Raw genomic sequence first — 22,721 nt, forward strand, 5'->3', positions numbered from 1 at the left:
GGCAGGTAGTTTGCCCCCGGTGATGCGTTGTGCAGACCTCACTACCCTCTGGAGAGCCTTACGGTTGAGGGCGGAGCAGTTGCCGTCCCAGGTGGTGATACAGCCCACCAGGATGCTCTCGATTGTGCATCTGTAGAAGTTTGTGAGTGCTTTTGGTGACAAGCCAAATTTCTTCAGCCTCCTGAGGTTGAAGAGGCGCTGCTGCACCTTCTTCACGATGCTCTCTGTGTGAGTGGACCAATTCAGTTTGTCTGTGATCTGTATGCCGAGGAACTTAACTTGCTACCCTCTCCACTACTGTTCCATCGATGTGGATAGGGGGGTGTTCCCTCTGCTGTTTCCTGAAGTCCACCATCATCTCCTTAGTTTTGTTGACGTTGAGTGTGAGGTTATTTTCCTGACACCACACTCTGAGGGCCCTCACCTCCTCCCTGTAGGCCGTCTAGTACCAGTTAGTCTCGAGGCAGGTGCATCTCCCGGCTAGTAAACAAAATTACTCCAGCTACGATACATATTTTGCCAATTGGCCTGGACCCTTTGTCAACACAGAGCCCCGCCGATCCATCACGACTGGTCTGTCGACGCAATTCCGATGTGCCCTCAACCGGCCTTTGCCAGACGTCGGTGACGCCCTTGTCCCGAAGCTAGCACCAGTTAGCCTCGAGCCAGACCCATCTCCCGGCCTGCTCAGTGGCTCCTATGATCACTCGGCTACACAGCTGATGCCTCCCAGATTCTTCACTAACACAACTAGAAGCCACTACATCACCGGATTCCTGCCGTAAGTTCTGCACCTTTGCACCGGATGCACCGGAGTGGCTATGGTGGCTAATGCCCTTGTCCCGAAGCTAGTACCAGTTAGTCTCGAGGCAGGTGCATCTCCCGGCTAGGAAACAAAATTACTCCAGCTACGATACATATTTTGCCAATTGGCCTGGATCCTTTGTCAACACGGAGCCCCGCCGATCCATCACGACAGGTCTGCCGACGCAATTCCGATGTGCCCTCAACCGGCCTTTGCCAGATGTCGGTGACGCCCTTGTCCCGAATCTAGCACCAGTTAGCCTCGAGCCAGGCGCATCTCCCGGCTAGCGTAGTAAAGACTACCATATCGGCTTCCCTGGTTCATATATTGTTGTTCACTGGACCCTATGATCACTTGGCTACATAGCTGATGCCTGCTGGACTGATCATTAATAACGGTACTCCATTTTGTTCATCTGTCGGCCCCATCCTCGAACTCAGGCCCTGTGTGTAGTTAACTGACCCTCTCTGCCCATTCATCACCATTTTACCTGTTGTTGTTTTCTTAGCTGATTAACTGTTGTCTTACCCGTTGTTGTCTTAGCTAGCTCTCCCAATCAACACCTGTGATTGCTTTATGCCTCGCTTTATGTCTCTCTAATGTCAATATGCCTTGTATACTGTTGTTTAGGGTAGTTATCATTGTTTTATTCTACTGCGGAACCCCTAGTCCCACTCAACATGCCTCAGAGAACTCTTTTGTCCCACCTAGCATAACTGGTGCCTCCAGAGATGCAACCTCTCTTATCGTCACTCAATGCCTAGGTTTACCTCCACTGTAGCCACACCCTACCAAACCCTGTTTGTACATTATGCCTTGAATCTATCCTACCACAAATGTTTCATTATTTATTTGAGACTAAATTGATTTTATTTATGTATTATATTAAGTTAAAATAAAAGTGTTCATTCAGTATTTTTGTAATTGTCATTATTACAAATATATATATAAAATCGGCCGATTAATTTTTTGGTCCTCCAATAATCGGGGTATCGGCGTTGAAAAATCATAATCGGTCGACCTCTACTATGTTATTGTTTGGTGATGGGCCAATTTGTTACACTTAGTGTACAAACACTCATTGTCAGGCTGATGGCAAAGCTAGCCGAAGAGCATTTTACTGGTTTACTGGTTGAAGTGTTTTTTAAAAGTATAAAGCAGTTGATTTGCGACAAAAACACCAACATATTAAGCAGCTGATTCAAAATGAGTCTTACAATTATAATGAAGATGGCAAAGGAAGCGGAGAAAACGGGACCCCTGTGCCATTATGCGGTGACCAGCCTGGCGAAGAACAACTTCAGGGTGGTCACCGTAACCATGTACAATCCGCATGTGAAAGATGAAGAGGTGAGGACCTTTCTGGGGAGGTACATGGACAATGTCTCCTCAGCGAGGTACCTCATGGACTCCCTGGGTTTCTGGAACGGAAAGAGAGGTTTCCAGGCATTACTCAGGGAGTCCCCGAAGAGTGTGGATGGCTACCTCCATCCTCCGGCGATGTTCTCCCTGGGGGCTGACAGGGGAACACTATACTATGCATGTCAGCCCCCGTTCTGCAGGCGTTGTATGGCCTATGGCCATATCCTGGCCTCGTGCAGCGCCAAGAGGTGTCGATTTTGTGGGTCGGAAGAGCACGAGGCCAAGGAATGTGACGAGCCCAAGGCTTGCCACGGGTGTGGCTCAAGAGCACACCTGTGGCGTGATTGCCCGGCTCGTCACAGGTCATACGCGTCTGCAGCTGGGGGGGGAGCGGGGGATGGGGGGAGGAAAGAGAGGACGCATGCGGATTGTACGGATGGCACAGGGGAAAGGACGGAGAAGGACGAAGAAGGGAAGAAGGAAGAGGAGGAGAGAAGATGGAAAGAAGTAAAAAGAAGGAGAGATTAAAAAGAAGGTGGAAGAACGTGGAGGAGCAGAGAAGAGGGAGAAGGGGACAGTGGTACGAGAAGGAGTGGAAGAGGGAACGGGGACAGTGACGGAGAAGGAGGGAGGAGTGGAGGTGGGAGGGGAAGGAGTGGGGGGACAGCCTGCCAGGCTTCCTCGAGGTCGAAATGAGGGATTTGGTGGAGGAGTTAGCGGGGATGGGACGTTGTGTCTCCCCGCTACCTCCTTCACCAAAGAAGAAAGGGATGAAGAGGGGGAGCTTGGCAGGAAGTGAGAGGGAGGTGGGTGTGGAGGGGGAGGGGGGGCTAAGAGAGTGGCGGGGGGGGGGTAATTTGTCCGCCCGGTTTGCCTCAGCCCCTTGCATTTTAGTGGATGACTCCAGTGAGGGGTCGGTGGGCTGTTTGCTAGAGGGATCCCAACTCCTGTTTGAGGAGATGGGGTCCCCTACATGCAGCCCCGAGGCAAACAGGGAGGGGGGGGGGGATGGTGGGTGGGGAGGGAGGACCCAACACACTGCCTGGGTCATGGGTTGGGATGGAGGACGGGGGGGCGTCAGGAGTGGAGAGGACGTCCCCGCCGGTGGAGATGGACCAGGGGAGCATCGGGTGAGTCTCCTGGTTTTTCTTTGGTTTTTGGGGTTTATTTGTTGTATATAATTAAATGAATAGTTCTGTTTCTTTTTTTGTCTAAATGTTAGGGGGTTAAGGGATAATGTTAAAAGGAGGGCGGTTTTTTGTTATTTAGAGGGTGTGGGGTTTGATTTCTGTTTTTTTACAGGAGGTTCACCTGAGGGATGGTGGGGATGTGTGTAGATTTAGGAGGGAGTGGGATAAGGGGGAATCTTTTTGGGGCATAGGAGGGGTGCACTCAACAGGAGTAGGGGTTCTGTGTGGGAACAGAGAGGTTAAGGTAGAGAGCACTTTTGTTATAATGCAGGGTAGAGTATTGGGGATAGATGTCAAGTATAGAGAAGCTAGATATAGGTTAATTGGGGTGTATGGGCCACAGGTGGCGGCAGACAGGAGGGAGATGGTGGACTGTCTGGCGCCCCTGTGTGTTACAAACAGGCACTTGGTGATAGGAGGGGATTTTAATATAGATTTAGGGGTAGGTGGTGATAGCAGTGCAGGCACCATCACTGGGCTAATGGCTTGCCATGGTCTGGTTGATGGTGGCCTGCACACTACTCCGGCAATGGTCGGTCCTACATGGCGCAACTCCAGGGGGGTTGCGCGGAGGCTCGACTACATTTTCGTATCCAGGTCTTTGGGTCAGTTGTCTGGGCGGCTGGTGCCTGTTTTCTTCACGGATCACGACGGGGTGTTCCAGCAGGTAGGGTCGCCAGTCTGCCTCTTCGGTAGGGGGTACTGGAAGTTAGATCGGGATATACTGGAGGAGTAGGCTTTCGTTGAAGCATTTTTTTGTTTCTTTCGGAGGCTTGACGGCCTCCGGTCCATGTGCGAGGGGGTGTTAGAGTGGTGGGATTTAGTTAAGGTGAGGATTAGGGCTTTTATAATAGGATATTGTAGAAGGAAAAAAAGGGAGGAAAGGAGGGAGGTGGATCGTATCCAAAGGTTAATTGAACTCGAGTACGAGGCAGGCAACCTCGGCAGGTCGATTGACTGGGAGAGATCCGCAACCCTAAAGGCGCAGCTCAGGGAGCTGCATGAGCAGAAGGCTCGAGCTTTCCTGGAGCGTGCGCATAGTGGCTTTCTAGAACATAATGAGACTTGTTCCGCTATGTTCTTTAAGTCGGTTAGGGCCAGGCAGAGTAGGAAGGTAATGCATGGAGTTAGGGAAGAAAATGGTAGTATAGTAAGTAAACCAGAGGAAATGGTCAGGGTGACAACTGATCATTTCCAAGGTTTATTTAAGGAAAGGGAAATAGATGTAGAGCAGGGAAACGTGTTTTTAGAACACTTGTCCCGGCGGCTGCCAGAGGACATTAGAGACGTGATGGAGGCCCAGATCTCACTAGAAGAGGTTGAGAGCGCTCTTAGGAGGATGGGAAAAGGGAAGGTGCCTGGGATGGATGGGCTGCCGGCTGAGTTTTACCTCAAGTTTTGGGGTATACTTGGACCAGTGGTTCTCGAAGTCTTGAAGGCCATCCTTGAGACGGGGATCCCGGGGGGATCAATGGCTGTTGGTGTGCTGTCACTTCTTTATAAGAAGGGGGAAGCAACTGACCTTGGTAACTGGCAGCCTTTGACCATGCTGTGCGTAGATTACAAGATTCTTGCAAAGGTTTTAGCAGACCGGTTGCGCACAGCCCTTCCCTACGTCGTCCACGAGGATCAGACGTGCGGGGTAGAGGGCCGCTCTATAAGATGGAACCTACCGTTGATCAGGGATTCCATCGCTTGGGTTGAAGATAGAGGGCTGCCTTTAATGGTAGCAGCGCTAGATCAGGCGAAAGCTTTTGATCGCGTGAATAGATATTTTCTATTCAGGGTGTTAGGTAGATTAGGATTTGGGGAGAAGTTTATATGATGTATTCGTACATTATATGTCGGAGCGGGGTGTCGAGTTAGTGTAAATTGTCATTTAGGTGACGTTTTTCACCTCTCGTCTGGGGTCAGGCAGGGATGCCCACTCTCGGCTCTCCTCTTCGTTCTGTACATGGAGCCTCTGGGGGCAGCCATTAGGGCAGACACAGGGGTGGAAGGCTTGTTGATCCCTGGAAGTGGTGGGCTGCGTGTTAAGATGACGCAGTACGCCGACGACACTTCCTTGCTGTTGTGCAAGGACTCGTGCCTGACAAGGTCCCTTGCCATCTTTGGGGATTTCACCCGAGCGTCGGGAGCAGTTCTGAACCATGCAAAGTCTTCCGTCAAGTTTTTCTTTTTGAGACCTCCGGCTCAGCGACGCTAAACTGGAACATGCGTATCGCAGTGGTACAGAGGAAGCTAGCAATGTGGAAGGCTAGGTATTTGTCTTTTATGGGCAAAGTCCTGGTCCTAAAGGTGGATGTGTTGCCGTCTCTTGTATTTGGCATACATCTACCCATTGCCGGCTTGTCTGAGGAGGCCTCTAGTGAGGCTTGTGTTTCAGTTTATGTGGATTGGCAGGTGCGAGTGGGTCGCCAGGGCACGCATGATCTGTCCCATCGGGGAGGGAGGTAGGGGGGTACCACATTTCCCCCTCAAGCTGGACTCAATTTTTGTTTCTTTCTTGTTAGCGGAGCTTGCTCAGCCAGTGATACACCCGTCCGGTTACCTCCTGCGGGTGTTTTTCTCGTATCAGGCGAGAAGCGTAATGGTGTGGTCTAACGCGGGTCCAGCTGCAGTGGCACTTTGGCCATGCGGCAAAGTGGCTGCGTGCGCACCCCGAGGTTGAAGTTGCCCGAGTAGGTTTAGATCACAGGCACCTGTACGAAGAGACCAGTACCTGTGGATAGGAGTAATCCATTACATTACTTTGAGACCGCTTTCGTATGTACAAAGAAAATGCATTGGAGATAATATCTCTACTTGAGACTCGACTTTCCTCTCTGTTTCACAGAGGATGGTCTTCACCCAATTCTCTCCAAGTTCTGACTTTGAGTTTTTTGGCATCTGGAATCTTTAATTATGAAACTGGTGATTTGTGTGGTGCCAATGAAGCAACTGTGTGTTTAATTGTTCAAAGTCTGCAGGGCCATTTGTGAACTGGGGAGTCTTTACATCAAATTTCCTGATGTTGCTGGTCAAGCCATCTTTAAAGTGCAATTCTATGAATATGGGCACTTCCCAGAGTATATTAGGGTGAGAAACATGGTCTACTAATAGTTACTACATAGTAACATGGTCTACTAATAGTCACTACATAGTAACATGGTCTACTAATAGTTACAACATAGTAACATGGTCTACTAATAGTTACAACATAGTAACATGGTCTACTAATAGTTACTACATAGTAACATGGTCTACTAATAGTTACTACATAGTAACATGGTCTACTAATAGTTACAACATAGTAACATGGTCTACTAATAGTTACAACATAGTAACATGGTCTACTAATAGTTACAACATAGTAACATGGTCTACTAATAGTTACAACATAGTAACATGGTCTACTAATAGTTACTACATAGTAACATGGGCTACTAATAGTTACAACATAGTAACATGGTCTACTAATAGTTACTACATAGTAACATGGGCTACTAATAGTTACTACATAGTTACTACATAGTAATATGGTCTACTAATAGTTACAACATAGTAACATGGTCTACTAATAGCTACAACATAGTAACATGGTCTACTAATAGCTACAACATAGTAACATGGTCTACTAATAGTCACTACATAGTAACATGGTCTACTAATAGCTACAACATAGTAACATGGTCTACTAATAGTTACAACATAGTAACATGGTCTACTAATAGTTACAACATAGTAACATGGTCTACTAATAGTTACAACATAGTAACATGGTCTACTAATAGCTACAACATAGTAACATGGTCTACTAATAGTTACAACATAGTAACATGGTCTACTAATAGTTACAACATAGTAACATGGTCTACTAATAGTTACAACATAGTAACATGGTCTACTAATAGTTACAACATAGTAACATGGTCTACTAATAGTTACTACATAGTAACATGGTCTACTAATAGTTACTACATAGTTACTACATAGTAATATGGTCTACTAATAGTTACTGCATAGTAACATGGTCTACTAATAGTTACTACATTGTTACTACATAGTAACATGGTCTACTAATAGTTACTACATAGTAACATGCTCTACTAATAGTTACTACATAGTAACATGGTCATCATCTCGTATACCATCCAGAGGTTAGTCATCGTCCGGTATACCATCCAGAGGTTGCTGCTGCTCTATTATTCCAGACAGGAAGTAACTCAGTTCATCAGTGTTGTGTTGTTTTGGTGGTCCACCACCAGTAGTAAATCTCTCTCTTCTGATCTCTGCTTTCTCTCTTTTTTAAAAGACAGTTTAAGGTTTTTCCACAGAGTCTATAAAAAGGCAGAGATAATTTAATAATAGAAGTGATGTCACAAAAATTTGAATATGAGAAATGTGAAATACTGATAATGCAGATCTCACTTCTAGTTGTTGTTTCTTCTTGTAATCCTGATAATAATGCAGATATCTAACCTCTAGTTGTTGTTTCTTCTTGTGGTCACATTTCCATTGAATTTACTGCAAATTGCAGCCCAACCCGCTTGTTCTACTGCTCAGTAGCAGCAGTGTGGTTTTACATTGAATAACTGGATGGTTTGACAACTTTTGTTTTGGAGTGTTTTTGCATTCACACAATTGTTTTGTTTTTTTAAACAAATTATTTTTGCCTCTGTCTTTGTTTCATCTCAAGAGTCACAACAGTATTGGTGTTTTCTATTCCGGGTTTTAATGAACACCATTAGACCAACAGCATGTGTTCATACTGAACCTAATCAGGATTAACCCAGGTGTTCATACTGAACCTAATCAGGATTAACCCAGGTGTTCATACTGAACCTAATCAGTAGTAACCCAGGTGTTCATACTGAACCTAATCAGGATAAACCCAGGTGTTCTCATTTAGGCTTATTTACCTGACTCCAGTCTATGACTAACTAGTCCTGACTTAATCTAAGCCCTGCAGGGTCTGAATGAAACCTAATGTCAAGTGGGATTGATCTGTTTGATCTAATTGTTTGTTACAGTTTACAGTTGTTGAATCCTTTGACGTATTGTTGATTTCAAAACTTTTCCGTTTCAACAAATGCACTGGGTTGGTTGAAAAGTGATACTGTTTTGACATAGTGGAAGATATACGGAATTTATACTGTTTTTCATACTAAGATGGACTAAAATAGGTGCTCATTGGTTATTCAAGAGGGCGGCAGGTAGCTTTGTGGTTAGAGCTGACAAGGTAAAATATGTTGTTCTGCCCCTGAACAAGGCAGTTAACCCACTGTTCCCTGGTAGGCAATCATGTTAAATAAAAATGTGTTCTTAACTGACTTGCCTAGTTAAAGGTTAAATCAATTATTAAGTCTGTTGATTGTCAATCATTGGGTTCATTTGTTTTGCAATATGTTCAAATTATATCAAGCTTTATTTATACAGCACATTTCAGACATGGATGCAACACAATGGCTTCACATGCATTTACAAAATTAAACAGAAATATTTAATACACAACAAATATAAGAGGATAAAAAACAGAAGATTAACAACTGAAAGACTAAGGAAAATCCAATGATTAAAATATTAACAACATGAGGCAATATTCAACCATAGAGAGATGGACAAGCCAGCACAGGTGTAACACAGTGACTAACGAGGTGACACCGATCAGTGCGTCCTACATGCTAAACGCAAACGGGAGCTATACGTGCTGACGAGCTATGCGTGCTAAAATCCAACCTAAAAACCAAAGCGTGTAAAACCTTCCCCTTTAAGACAACACATATATTCTATATTTTTGATATATAAGTTTGCTTACACCAACAGAAAACAACTTCAATTTCACATTATAATCAACTACAATGCTTCACCTTCACCAATATAAACAGGGTGTCTACTGGCTGGCAAAAATTAAAAACAAGAAAAAACACGTATTTCTAAATAATAATATACAATCATATTATTTTTCTAATTGTTCTTTCTATAGAATCCTAAAACTCACTAGCTTCTAGAACTCTCGTCTTCCTAAAACTCACTAACTTCTAGAACTCTCCTCTTCCTAAAACTCACTAGCTCCTTAATATCCGTAGTAACTTTCCACCTCACTGCAGAGCTTCTCTCTCTTTTCAGGGTTCACTCAATAGGCATGTTGTTGGATCAGGGCCAAGTCCCCAATGTCATGCTCTTGTACATATGGGTTGGCACATCTGAGAATGAACTCTGATATTTTAAAAGCAGAGCAACAATGTCAATATAATTGTAGCCAAAAACTGTCAGTTGATTGCATAAATAATTATGATTCATAAATGTTACATGAATTGTAAATATGAATAATCAAAACCAAACGTACACTCCTTTGTTAATATATATTGGCAATAATTCACTTTGTGGTGAGGCATGGAACAATAAAACATATACATTTTGTCAGGCTGGATGTTTGAAATATGAGTAGGTGATTTGAATCATGCTTCTTCAGTAGTGGAATAAAGACAATTAGCCTTATTTACAATATATTTTCAATTACATTTTGCTAAGTGGGATAGTTCAATGATACATGAAGGAGTTGTTTCATGATATGTATTTTCTGATGTTTGATCAGATGTCTTTTATCAGAGTATCTCTTGTCACATTGATCACAGCTATGAGATTTCTCTCCTGTGTGTGTTCTCTGGTGTAGAGTCAGATTGCTAGATGTAATAAAACTCTTACCACATTGATCACAGTTATAGGAGTTCTCTCCTGTGTGTATTCTCTGGTGCACTGTCAGATGACCAGATTGACCAAAACTCTTCCCACATTGATCACACCTATAAGGTTTCTCTCCTGTGTGTGTTCTCTGGTGTATAGTCAGACCACCAGACTCAGTAAAACTCTTCCCACATTGAACACAGCTATAAGGTTTATCTCCTGTGTGTATTCTCTGGTGTTGAGTCAAACTGCTAGATGAGGTAAAACTCTTCCCACATTGAACACAGATATAAGGTTTCTCTCCTGTGTGTATTCTCTGGTGTAGAGTCAGAGAACCAGATGTAGTAAATCTCTTCCCACATTGCCCACAGCTATAAGGTTTCTCTCCAGTGTGGATCCTCTGATGAATTTTAATGCCTGATGAGGTGAATCTCTTCCCACAGTCAGAGCAGCAGTGAGTTCTCTTCCCTGTGGGTCTCTGCAGGTGTTTCTTGAGGTGTTCTGATCTGGAGAGACTCTTATCTGCCTCATCAGCATCATGAAGTTGTTGAGGCTCCCCAGAGGATCCACAATAGTCCCGTCTCTCTCCTGTGTGAACAACAAAGTCAGACAGATGACTAAAGGACCACAACAGCGGTAATCCACTGTAAAGGTGATGCCAACAGCGTAGCCATGATTTTGTACAACAATTGACGTCTGTAATGAATGTTAAAATTATTTTAAAATTGTCTTAAAATGAGCAAGAATAGTCATATTTTGTCTTGTTTTCACATTAGTAGTAACATCGATGATTGTAGCCTAGAAATAAGTTATTCATGTTGTTGAAACCCTAAACAGTGTGCCAGGTGACTTTTGGTCTCCAATATACAGTGGGGGAAAAAAGTATTTAGTCAGCCACCAATTTTGCAAGTTCTCCCACTTAAAAAGATGAGAGGCGTGTAATTTTCTTCATAGGTACACTTCAACTATGACAGACAAAATTTGAAAAAAATCCAGAAAATCACATTGTAGGATTTTCAATTAATTTATTTGCAAATTATGGTGAAAAATAAGTATTTGGTCAATAACAAAAGTTTATCTCAATACTTTGTTATATGCTCTTTGTTGGCAATGACAGAGGTCAAACATTTTCTGTAAGTCTTCACAAGGTTTTCACACACTGTTGCTGGTATTTTGGCCCATTCCTCCATGTAGATTTCCTCTAGAGCAGTGATGTTTTGGGGCTGTTGCTGGGCAAGACACAGACTTTCAACTCCCTCCGAAGATTTTCTATGGGGTTGAGATCTGGAGACTGGCTAGGCCACTCCAGGACCTTGAAATGCTTCTTACGAAGCCACTCCTTCGTTGCCCGGGAGGTGTGTTTGGGATCATTGTCATGCTGAAAGACCCAGCCACGTTTCATCTTCAATGCCCTTGCTGGTGGAAGGAGGTTTTCACTCAAAATCTCACGATACATGGCCCCATTCATTCTTCCTTTACACAGATCAGTCGTCCTCATCCCTTTGCAGAAAAACAGCCCCAAAGCATGATGTTTCCACCCCCATGCTTCACAGTAGGTATGGTGTTCTTTGGATGCAACTCCAAACACGACGAGTTGAGTTTTTACCAAAAAGTTATATTTTGGTTTCATCTGACCATATGACATTCTCCCAATCTTCTTCTGGATCATCCAAATGCTCTCTAGCAAACTTCAGACGGGCCTGGACATGTACTGGCTTAAGCAGGGGGACACGTCTGGCACTGCAGGATTTGAGTCCCTGGTGGCGTAGTGTGTTACTGATGGTAGGCTTTGTTACTTTGTTCCTATCTCTCTGCAAGTCATTCACTAGGTCCCCCCGTGTGGTTCTGGGATTTTTGCTCACCGTTCTTGTGATCATTTTGACCCCACTGGGTGAGATCTTGCATGGAGCCCCAGATCGAGGGAGATTATCAGTGGTCATGTATGTCTTCCATTTCCTAATAATTGCTCCCACAGTTGATTTCTTCAAACCAAGCTGCTTACCTATTGCAGATTCAGTCTTCCCAGCCTGGTGCAGGTCTACAATTTTGTTTCTGGTGTCCTTTGACAGCTCTTTGTTCTTGGCCATAGTGGAGTTTGGAGTGTGACTGTTTGAGGTTGTGGACAGGTGTCTTTTATACTGATAACAAGTTCAAACAGGTGCCATTAATACAGGTAACGAGTGGAGGACAGAGGAGCCTCTTAAAGAAGAAGTTACAGGTCTGCGAGAGCCAGAAATCTTGCTTGTTTGTAGGTGACCAAATACTTATTTTCCACCTTAATTTGCAAATAAATTCATTAAAAATTCTACAATGTGATTTTCTGGATTTTTTCTCTCTCATTTTGTCTGTCCTAGTTGAAGTGTACCTATGATGAAAATTACAGGCCTCTCTCATCTTTTTAAGTGGGAGAACTTGCACAATTGGTGGCTGACTAAATAATTTTTTGCCCCACTGTTGGCCCCTTTGTGTGTTTGCTAAAACTGCGGCACGAGGGCAATTTGATAGCAGAAACTCCTCCCTGCTAATGAGGAAACTGATAGTTATGGATGTACTATATCTGTCACGCCCTGGTCAAAGTATTTTGTGTTTATATTTATGTATTGGGTCAGGCCAGGGTGTGGCATGGGGTTTTTGTATTGTGGTGTGTTTTGTCTTGGGGTTATGGTATATAGTGGGATTGTAGCTAGTGGGGTGATCTAGCAGAGTCTATGGCTGTTTGGAGTGGTTCTCAATCAGAGTCAGGTGTTTATCGTTGTCTCTGATTGGGAACCATATTTAGGCAGCCATATTCTTTGGTTGTTTTGTGGGTGATTGTCCTTAGTGTCTTGATGTCCTTATTCTGTGTTAGTTTGCACCAGTTTAGGCTGTTTCGGTTTTCATTACGTTTATTGGTTTGTTGAGTTTGTGTTTTGATTCGTGTTACGTTGTTTTATTAAACATTGATCGCAATCTACACGCTGCAGTTTGGTCTGACTCTCCTTCACACCTAGAAAACCGTTACAATATCTGCCTGGAGCAAAGATGGTGAGCAAAGATTTTAGTTTTTCACAATGTATTCTGAATGTGAATGGGGAAAAACTCAAGTGGAGTAACCTCCATTTCCAGGTTGCTTATGAGTACATTTCACACTACTTTGGATTATAATTGTAAGGCCTTTTTATGTCCTGTTTAATATGTTTGCTACAGTATTATGAATTATGTACAATTATTGAAGAACCACGTTAATGACAGTATCCATTTGGGTGTCAAGAAAGTTAAGATTTTATTTTACCTTCATTTAACCAGGTAGGCCAGTTGAGAACAAGTTCTCAACTGCAACCTGGCCAAGATAAAGCAAAGCAGTGTGACAAAAACAACAACAGAGTTACACGTGGAATAAACAAACATACAGTCAATAACACAATAGAAAAATCTATATACAGTGTGTGCAAATGGCGTAAGGAGGAAAGGCAATAAATAGGCCATAGTAGCGAAGTAATTACAATTTAGAAAATTGCACGGTCAGCGATAGGTTGAAGAGCACACATGTAGTTTAACTAGCGTATAAGAGCAGTAGGAGGTCACGGAAGTTTGGTATTGCATTGAAGCTCATTTGGAGGTTTGTTAACACAATGTCCAAAGAAGGGCCAGATGTATACAGAATGGTGTCGCCTGTGTAGAGGTAAATCAAGGAATCACCCGCAGCAAGAGCAACATCGTTGGTATATACAGAGAAAGGAGTCGCTCTGAGAATTGAACCCTGTGGTACCCCCATAGACTGCTAGATGAGGTAAAACTCTTCCCACATTGACCACAGATAAGATTTCACTCCTGTGTGTATTCTCTGGTCTGAACAGGCCCTCCGATTTGACACACTGAACTCTGTCTGAGAAGTAGTTGGTGAACCAGGCGAGGCAGTCATTTGAGAAACCAAGGCTATTGAGTCTGCCGATAAGAATACAGTGATTGACAGAGTTGAAAGCCTTGGCCAGGCCGACGAAGACGGCTGCACAGTACTCTCTTTAATCAATGGCGGTTATGATATCGTTTAGAACCTTGAGCGTGGCTGAGGTGCACCCGTGACCAGCTCGGAAACCGGATTGCACAGCAGAGAAAGTACAGTGGGATTCAAACTGGTCAGTGATCTGTTTGTTAACTTGGCTTTCGAAGACTGTAGAAAGGCATGGCAGGATGGAAATAAGTCTGTAATAATTTGGGTCTAGAGTGTCACCCCCTTTGAAGAGGGGGATGACCGCGGAAGCGTTACAATCTTTATAAATCTTGGACAGTACGGAAGAAAGGTTGAACAGACCAATAATAGCGGTTGCCACAATTTTGGCGGATAGTTTTATAAAGAGGGTCCAGATTGTCTAGCCCCGCTGATTTGTACAGATCCAGGTTTTCAACTCTTTCAGAACATCAGCTATCTGGATTTGGGTGAAGGAGAAGCTGGGGAAGCTTGGGGAAGTAGCTGCGGGGGGTGGGGAGCTGTGGCCGGGGTTTGGGTAGCCAGGAGTAAAGCATGGCCAGGTGTAGAGAAATGCTTATTGAAGTTTGCGATTATCGTGGAGTTATCGGTGGTGACAGTGTATCCTAGCCTCAATGCAGTGGGCAGCTGGGATGAGGTGCTCTTATTCTCCATGGACTTTAGTGTCCCAAAATGTTTTGGAGTTAGAGCTACAGGATGCAAATTTCTGTTTGAAAAAGCTTGCCTTTGCTTTCCTAACTGACTGTGTATTAGTTCCTGACTTCTCTGAAATGTTGCATATCGCGGAGACTATTTGATGCTAGTGCAGTACGCCACAGGATGTTTTTGTGCTGGTCGAGAGCAGTCAGGTCTAGAGTGAAACAATCTGTTCTTAGTTGTACATTTTTTGAAAGGGGCATGCTTATTTAAGGTGGCGAGGAAATTACTTTTAAAAGAACAACCAGGCATCCTCTACTGACGGGATGAGGTCAGTATCCTTCCAGGATCCCCGGGCCAGGTCGATTAGAAAGGCCTGCTTGCAGAAGTGTTTGAGGGAGCGTTTGACAGTGATGAAGAGTGGTAATTTAACCGCGGACCCATAACGAATGCAGGCAATGAGGCAGTGATCGCTGAGATCCTGATTGAAAACAGCAGAGGTGTATTTGGAGGGAAAATTGGTCAGGATAATATCTATGAGGGTGCCCATGTTTATGGATTTAGGGTTCTACCTGGTAGATTCCTTGCTAATTTGTGTGAGATTGAGGGCATCTAGCTTGGATTGTAGGACGGCCGGGGTGTTCAGCATGTCCCAGTTTTGGTCACCCAACAGAAAGAACTGATAGATTGGGGGGGAAATCAATTCACATATGGTGTCAAGGGCACAGCTGGGAGCTGAGGGGGTCTATAACAGGCAGCAACAGTGAGACATTTCTGGAGATATTCATTTTTATGAAATTAGAAGCACAAACTGTTTGGGTTTAGACCTGGAAAGTATGACAGAACTTTGCAGGCCATCTCTGCAGTAGATTGCATCTCCTCTCCCTTTGGCAGTTATATCTTGATGGAAATTGTTGTCGATGGGGATGGAAATGTCCATTTTTGGTGGCCTTCCAAAGCCAGGATTCAGACACGGAAAAGACATCAAGGTTGGTGTAGCGAGCTAAAGCAGTGAGTAAAATAAACTTAGGGAGGAGGCTTCTGATGTTAACATGCATGAAACCAAGGCTTTTATGGTTACAGAAGTCAACAAATGAGAGCGCCTGGGGACACACAGGGCCTGGGTTAACCTCTACATCACCCGAGGAACAGAGGAGTAGGATGAGGGTACGGCTAAAGGCTATTAGAAGTGGTTGTCTAGTGCGTTGGGAACAGAGAATAAAAGGAGCAGATTTCTGGGCGTGGCAGGATAGATTCAAGGCATGATGGACCGACAGGGATATGGTAGGGTGCGAGTACAGTGGAGGTAAACCTTGGCATTGAGTGACAATAAGAGAGGTTGCATCTCTGGAGGCACCAGTTATGCTAGGTGAGGTCACTGCAAGTGTGGGAGGTGGGACAAAATAGTTATTTGAGGCATGTTGAGTATGACTAGGGGCTCCGCAGTAAAATAAAACAATGATGGCTACCCTAAACAACAGTATACAAGGCATATTGACATTAGAGAGACATAAAGCATGGCATAAAGCAATCACAGGTGTTGATTGGGAGAGCTAGCTAAGACAACAGCGGGTAAGACAACAACAACAGGTCAAATGGCAATGAATGGGCAGAGAGGGTCAGTTAACTACACACAGGGCCTGAGTTCGAGGCGGGGGCCGACAGAAACAAAATGGAGTACCGCGATTAATGAACACTCCAGCAGGCATCAGCTCTGTAGCCAAGTGATTATAGGGTCCAGTGAACAGCAATATATGAACCAGGGAAGCCACTAGGTAGTTATTACTACGCTAGCCGGGAGATGCTGGTGCTAGCTTCGGGATAAGGGCGTCACCGAAGTCTGGCAAAGGCCGGTTGAGGGCACATCAGACGGAATTGCGTCGGCAGACCAGTCGTGATGGATCGGCGGTGCTCCGTGTCGACAAAGGGTCCAGGCCAATTGGAAAAAGAGGTATTGTAGCTGCAATAATTTTGTTTGCTAGCCGGGAGATGCACCTGGCTCGAGGCTAATTGGTGCTAGCTTCGGGACAAGGGTGTTAGCCACTATAGCCAATCCGGTGCAAAGGTCCAGAACTTACGGCAGGAATCCTGTGATTTAGTGGCTTCTTAGTGAAGAGTCTGGGAGGCATCAGCTGTGTAGCCGAGTGATCATAGGGTCCACTGAGCAGGCCGGGAGATGGGCCTGGCTCAAGGCTAGCTTCAGGGCTGGGCCACTCGGTGACGGCTAGCTAGCTGCGATTATCCGGTGTAATGGTCCAGAGCTGACGGCATTAATATGGTGATGTAGTGGGGGAAAACAGTCCGATATGCTCAGGATTGATATCGCGCTGTGCAGACTGGCAGGTATTATCCAGGCTAAAAGCGGCTGGTGTCTGAGCTAAAAAGGTAAAGGCCGCTAGCAGTGGCTAACAATGACTAAATAGCTAGTAGCTAATTAGCTGGTTAGCTTCTGATGGCTAGCTGCTGATGGAGGTTCTAGCTATTAGGTCCAAAAAAAAAAATAGCAGATCCGTATCAAAATGGGTGAGGCATGTTGCCGGAAGGTATATTTAATTTAAAAAGGGAAAAAGATTGAAATATATTGCAATATATACAAAAAAATACATACCATTTACAACAAACACATCTTAATGCTACGCCATCTTGGATTAAATATATATAATATATATATAATATATGCCATTTAGCTGACGCTTTTATCCAAAGCGACTTACAGTCATGTGTGCATACATTCTACGTATGGGTGGTCCCGGGAATCGAACCCACTACCCTGGCGTTACAAGCGCCATGCTCTACCAACTGAGCCACAGAAGGATTACAAGACGATTATGATAAAAACCATTGGGATTTAGCAAACTCTGAAATTATTTGGTATTTCTGTGCCCATGAAAACTGTTTTCCCAGCATAACATAAGAAATGCCACTAAATGATACATAGTTTGAGTGCATTTCAGAATACAAAAAAACTGTCTGATAGTAAGATCCTGTATTTAAATTGAAGTTCATCATATGACAATACGGTATGACTATAACTACTGTTCCCTGAAGGAGGGAAACTAGGTTCAACATACTATTAAATCCAAGCCTCGCTGGAAGCACCACCGTCCACAGGTGATGAGAGTGAGGCTTAGATTTATTCCTTAAAATGTAATGCTGCTCTTCACCAACCCAGGAAAGGGAGGGGACTAAAAGGTGTTGAACCTCGATTCCCTCCTTAAGGGAAGAGTAATTATAATCAAAGTTACACTCCCTTTCAGTCGGTCAACTTCAATCAATACAATCATCCCCCAACCGACCCAAACGGATACTAAATCAAACGGCCCCTGGCAGGCCACCCAGACCTTACCCCACAAGATGCGTCAGTTTTGTCAATTTATTCATTGTCTTTTGTTTGAAAAACTCCTGTCAATGTTGAGTAAGGACGCACACCTGATTACGCATTTTGTAGTAGGACTAGTCTACCTGGCATGCACACAAATGTAGGCCTATAAATGTGCCCATTTGGGGATGTCTGATATTATTTCTGATTGTCTTAATGCACCACCACTAATGAGTTGTGGAGCTTCTCAAAGTATTTTTTCACCTCCAAACAGCAAGTAAACAAAGTCTAATCAAAATCAATTGCGAATGACAACAGTTCCTCTAAGTATTTTTTAAAAATATTTCCAACTCGCTCTTTCGATAACCACTCGGCAGAAAAGGGAAAAATGTAATGCTCTGATCCAGTGGAAATGTCATAAAATACCTGATTACTGTCCAGAACTCAATGGAGCAGGAAACTGAGGGCCTATATTTTATACAATGTTGCAAGCTTGCTACCAGAGTTTCCTGACCCAGTTGATAGTTGATTCAATGTTTCAAGTTTGTTGTAGACAGGCCATGTGCAGCCAATGTGATTTCTAGGATATATTTTTTTATCAGGATATTTTCTACCTGCAGAATGCCATGTTTTCATTTGTTGTCTTTATGTAGGCTATTTTGTTTTTACAAAGTTGGCATTGGCAATAAGTTACTTTTAGATGGTTATAATTTTCATTTAGATAGAATGTAGATTAATAACAGACAATTATTTTGAGATACTATTATAATTTAAATACCTTCCGGAGACACCTGAAACCCCACCTCTTTAAGGAATACCTAGGATAGGATAAAGTAATCCTTCTCACCCCCCTTAAAAGATTTAGATGCACTATTGTAAGGTGGCTGTTCCACTGGATGTCATAAGGTGAATGCACCAATTTGTAAGTCGCTCTGGATAAGAGCGTCTGCTAAATGACTTAAATGTAATGTAATGTAAATTAAACTGTTCCACGAAAATGTGCATATGAAAATCATAACTGGCACAGATTGGTAGAAATGGTCAGATAAATTGGCACTCCAACTGGAAAAGGTTGCCGACTGCTGGTGTCGTCTATTACTGAACATTTCAGGAGCAGAACGGCAGAATTTACGAAGTCCAGGAGCAGGGGGGGGCTCCCTCTGGTCGGGATATGTTGACGACCGGCTACCTCTGGTCGGGATATGTTGACGACCGGCTACCTCTGGTCGGGATATGTTGACGACTGGCTTTCTCTAGTCCTTTGTGTGTATAATTTATTTAATCAAACAGCGTGCTTAAAGCATCAGAGAAGTTCAGTACATATAGATTTTATAAAAACACATGGGGCGATTGGTAGTAAGAACAGATGACTCTTGGTTGACCAAGATGTATTTTAGTTGGGGACAGCACTGGAACATGATTCTGGGGCTCCCGAGTGGCACAGCAAACACTGCATCTCAGTGCTTGAGGTGTTACTACAGACACACTGGTTCAAATCCAGGCTGTAACACAACCGGCTGTGATTGGGAGTCCCATAGGGCGGCGCACAATTGGTCCAGCGTCGCCCAGGGTAGGCAGTCATTGTAAACAAGAATTTGTTGTTAACTGACTTGCCTAGTTAAATAAAGGTTATATTTAAATTAAATAAAAATAGTGTTTCATGACAAACCATTTTTTATAAATCCGTCAAGGCACCAACTTTGAGAAGGGTTTAAAACAAAGGTTTCAAACCAATTCATGAATGTAATTGAATCTAGGTATGTCTTGCCTTTAATGTAAGGGCACGAAAAAAAAATTGGCTGAATATTATAAAATGACTTATCAACAGCTCTAAAAAGTTGACCCCCACAGGAAATCTACACAGGCAATTATAGAACATAATTAAACTATCATTATGACATTATGGATGGGTAGCCCTGAGCTGAACTCAAACATGGGGCCAGCGACTGTCAAGTCAGCACCTTATAACTGTTACGCCAAGATGTCTGAACTTCTTGACGAGATCGATAGGTGTTGGGCTACAGTGACTACAATATCTTTCTCTATGAATTTGAGAGTGGTTACACTTCTCCTTCCCCCATCCCTCAGCTGTTTACCAAACCATGTCTATGGGCAGCCATTTTGTTGCTGTTTAAAAATCCCACACAACCCAGCAATCTGCAGTTCAAACAATAACAAATCTGTCATTCCACCACTGTTTTGGTAATAAAATGATTATGGGGTTGGAGAAATGTAACTACAGACAGACCTATGGATGCAAGGACTGACCATCCATGATATCAACATTATAGTTTTAACCATGTTGAGGCTATACAGTGTTGATTTACATTGTTTCTAAACATTATAGTAAAAAAGCTTATTTGGGGTCCAACAGTTGAACTAAGCTCATGAGGTATGTGTTATATTCTTCAAGAATCAATGGCTTTAAAAAAATAATAATTAAAAGTCACAATATGGATGTAGCAATTACAGATTTACACCTTAAACCCAAACATCAGTTCAACTGCAGAGTTTGTGCCTCTTTTTTAAGACAGTACTTACTAGTGTTAATCAGGGAACGGTTTCTCAAAACCATCTTATGGCTAAAGTCGTTGTTGGATGCCTTAAGATGTGTTTGGGAAACCGGGCCCAGATATCCAGTTTCCTCCTCCTCTTCCGATGTAACAGTCATCTCCCCCCCTTCCTCCTTCACTCCATAAACTGCTTCATCCTCTCCTTTTACTGTAACATCCTCCTCTTTCACTCTGAACGCGTCTCCCTCTTCTTTCACTGTAACGTCTTTCTCTTCTTCTTTCACTGTAACAGCCTCACCCTCTACTTGTTTTTGTATTGTAACATCCTTCTCTCCCTCCTCCTCTTTCACGACAATGTTCAGCCACAGACCCTCTTTCTCTTCCTCCTCTCCTTTTACTGTAACATCCTCCTCCTCTTTCACTCTGAACGCATCTTCCTCTTCTTTCACAGTAACGGCCTCACTCTCTACTTCTTGTTTTACTGTGATATCTACCTCTTTAGAAGGAGGGTAGCTTAGTAACCTCATGGTTGGAGATGTTAGCTAGCTAGGCTAATGCTAACTTAACCAGCCCGCTAGCTGACTAATAACAACACAGTAAATATGAAATTAAATCGGATAACTAACGAGACGACAGAAGTGGGTTTAAAAAAACAGTGGCTAATATACACTAAACCGTTTAAAGAGCTTTATCGGTTCGTCTATTTTGTCTAGCAAGCTACCGAGCTGGCTGACGAACTGTTGCTGCTGTTTAAAGTCGCGTTCCGTCCACTAGATTACACGTCACACCAGCAGCATTGCCTTAAATTCCCAGACAAGTTAAAGTGTAGGGAGCATGAGTTTTTACTCACCAGTGTAACAATACAGTGTGGTTAGACTTAGTAAGCCAGTTGTAGACACGTTATGGTTACCTATAAGTACAAACAGTTATGTTTTTGCGTTATTACATATTTATTAACTTATTTTGTGAACTCTTCCAAACTACACACAATGCAGTATTTCTTCACGTCATATGGATGATCAACTCTGTTCTACTGAGTTTGTATGCCAGTGTAACGGTGTAATGAAGTTATATTTTTTAAATGTATGTAACCTTTATTTAACGAGGAAAGTCAGTTAAGAACAAATTCTTATTTACATTTACGGCCTACCCCGGCCAAACCCTAACCCAGATGATGCTGGGCCAATTGTGCACTGCCCTATGCGACTCCAAGTCACAGCTTGTTATGATACAGCCTGGTTTTGAACAAGGGGCTGTAGTGACGACCCTAGCACTGAGATGCCGTACCTTAGACTGCTGAGCTGCTTGTTAGTTTACATTACACTCTGTGTAATACACTCAGTGATAAAGGTATGGGATTCACGGTAATCCACAGCAGAATTTTGGAGAATTTGAAAATTGAGTGGTCCTGGGATAGAAATGTATAAAGTTGACATTACATCATACATTAGCAATTTATGTTTTAGTAACTACTGTTGTTGGTTTGGTGTCAAATATTTGTACCTCCTGTTTCATGAAGTGATGTCACTGAGTACTGCCCCTATATATACAGAGCATTCAGGAAGTATTCAGACCCCTTCACTTTTTCTACATTTTGTTACGCCTTATTCTTACATGGATTAAATAATCCCCCCCCCCCTCATCAATCTACACATAATACCCAATAATGACATGACAATACCCCACAATGACATCACAATACCCCATAATGACATCACAATACCCCATATTAAAAAGCAAAAACAGGTTTTTATCAATTATAAATGAAAAATATGATTTTCTTTCAAAAACAAGGACATTTCTAAGTGACCCCAAACTTTTGAAATGTATTTTAAATGATTTTTATAACAAGGCTAATGTAATACAATGCAGAAACAGTGGGAAGGAATGTTGGTACACCATGTAGGAGGAGCCTTGTCTGTTCATTATATACATCTACATGATGTATTGTTACACCATGTAGGAACAGTATAAACCTAGTCTGTTCATTATATGCATCTACATGATGTATTGTTACACCATGTAGGAGCAGTATAGACCTAGTTTGTTCATTATATGGATCTACATGATGTATTGTTACATGATGTAGGAGCAGTATAGACCGACAGTGGCTTGCTACTTATTTAGATTTAGTATGACTTAATGAAACTGCCTTAAATATGTTATAGTAAAAAAAAACACACTAATCAATCAACACATTCCTGTCTTTTGTATGTCTCAATATAATAGTATTATTTAATTAAATCCATTTACAATAATCTTT

At 43.0% G+C, this 22,721-nt stretch overlaps 1 protein-coding gene across 2 annotated transcripts in view; it reads right to left on the reverse strand.

Annotated features, from left to right (window-relative positions):
- Positions 1–8,741: 8,741 nt before the first annotated feature.
- LOC118370080 (zinc finger protein 501-like) overlaps positions 8,742–22,721 on the reverse strand; it is a 67,602-nt gene continuing 53,622 nt past the window's right edge. Inside the window, exons 1-2 of one of the 2 annotated variants that reach the window (XM_035754873.1) lie at positions 20,487–21,218; positions 8,742–10,611 (exon numbers count right to left, since the gene is read on the reverse strand). In XM_035754873.1, coding sequence (XP_035610766.1) covers positions 9,866–10,611; positions 20,487–20,985 — 1,245 coding nt within the window. In that variant the 5' untranslated portion in view covers positions 20,986–21,218 and the 3' untranslated portion in view covers positions 8,742–9,865. Of the gene's footprint in view, positions 10,612–20,486; positions 21,219–22,721 lie in introns of those variants that run through there. The other variant, XM_052498868.1, reaches the window with a different exon arrangement.

The sequence above is a fragment of the Oncorhynchus keta genome, chromosome 37, assembly GCF_023373465.1.
Source record: "Oncorhynchus keta strain PuntledgeMale-10-30-2019 chromosome 37, Oket_V2, whole genome shotgun sequence".
Lineage (NCBI taxonomy): Eukaryota > Metazoa > Chordata > Actinopteri > Salmoniformes > Salmonidae > Oncorhynchus > Oncorhynchus keta.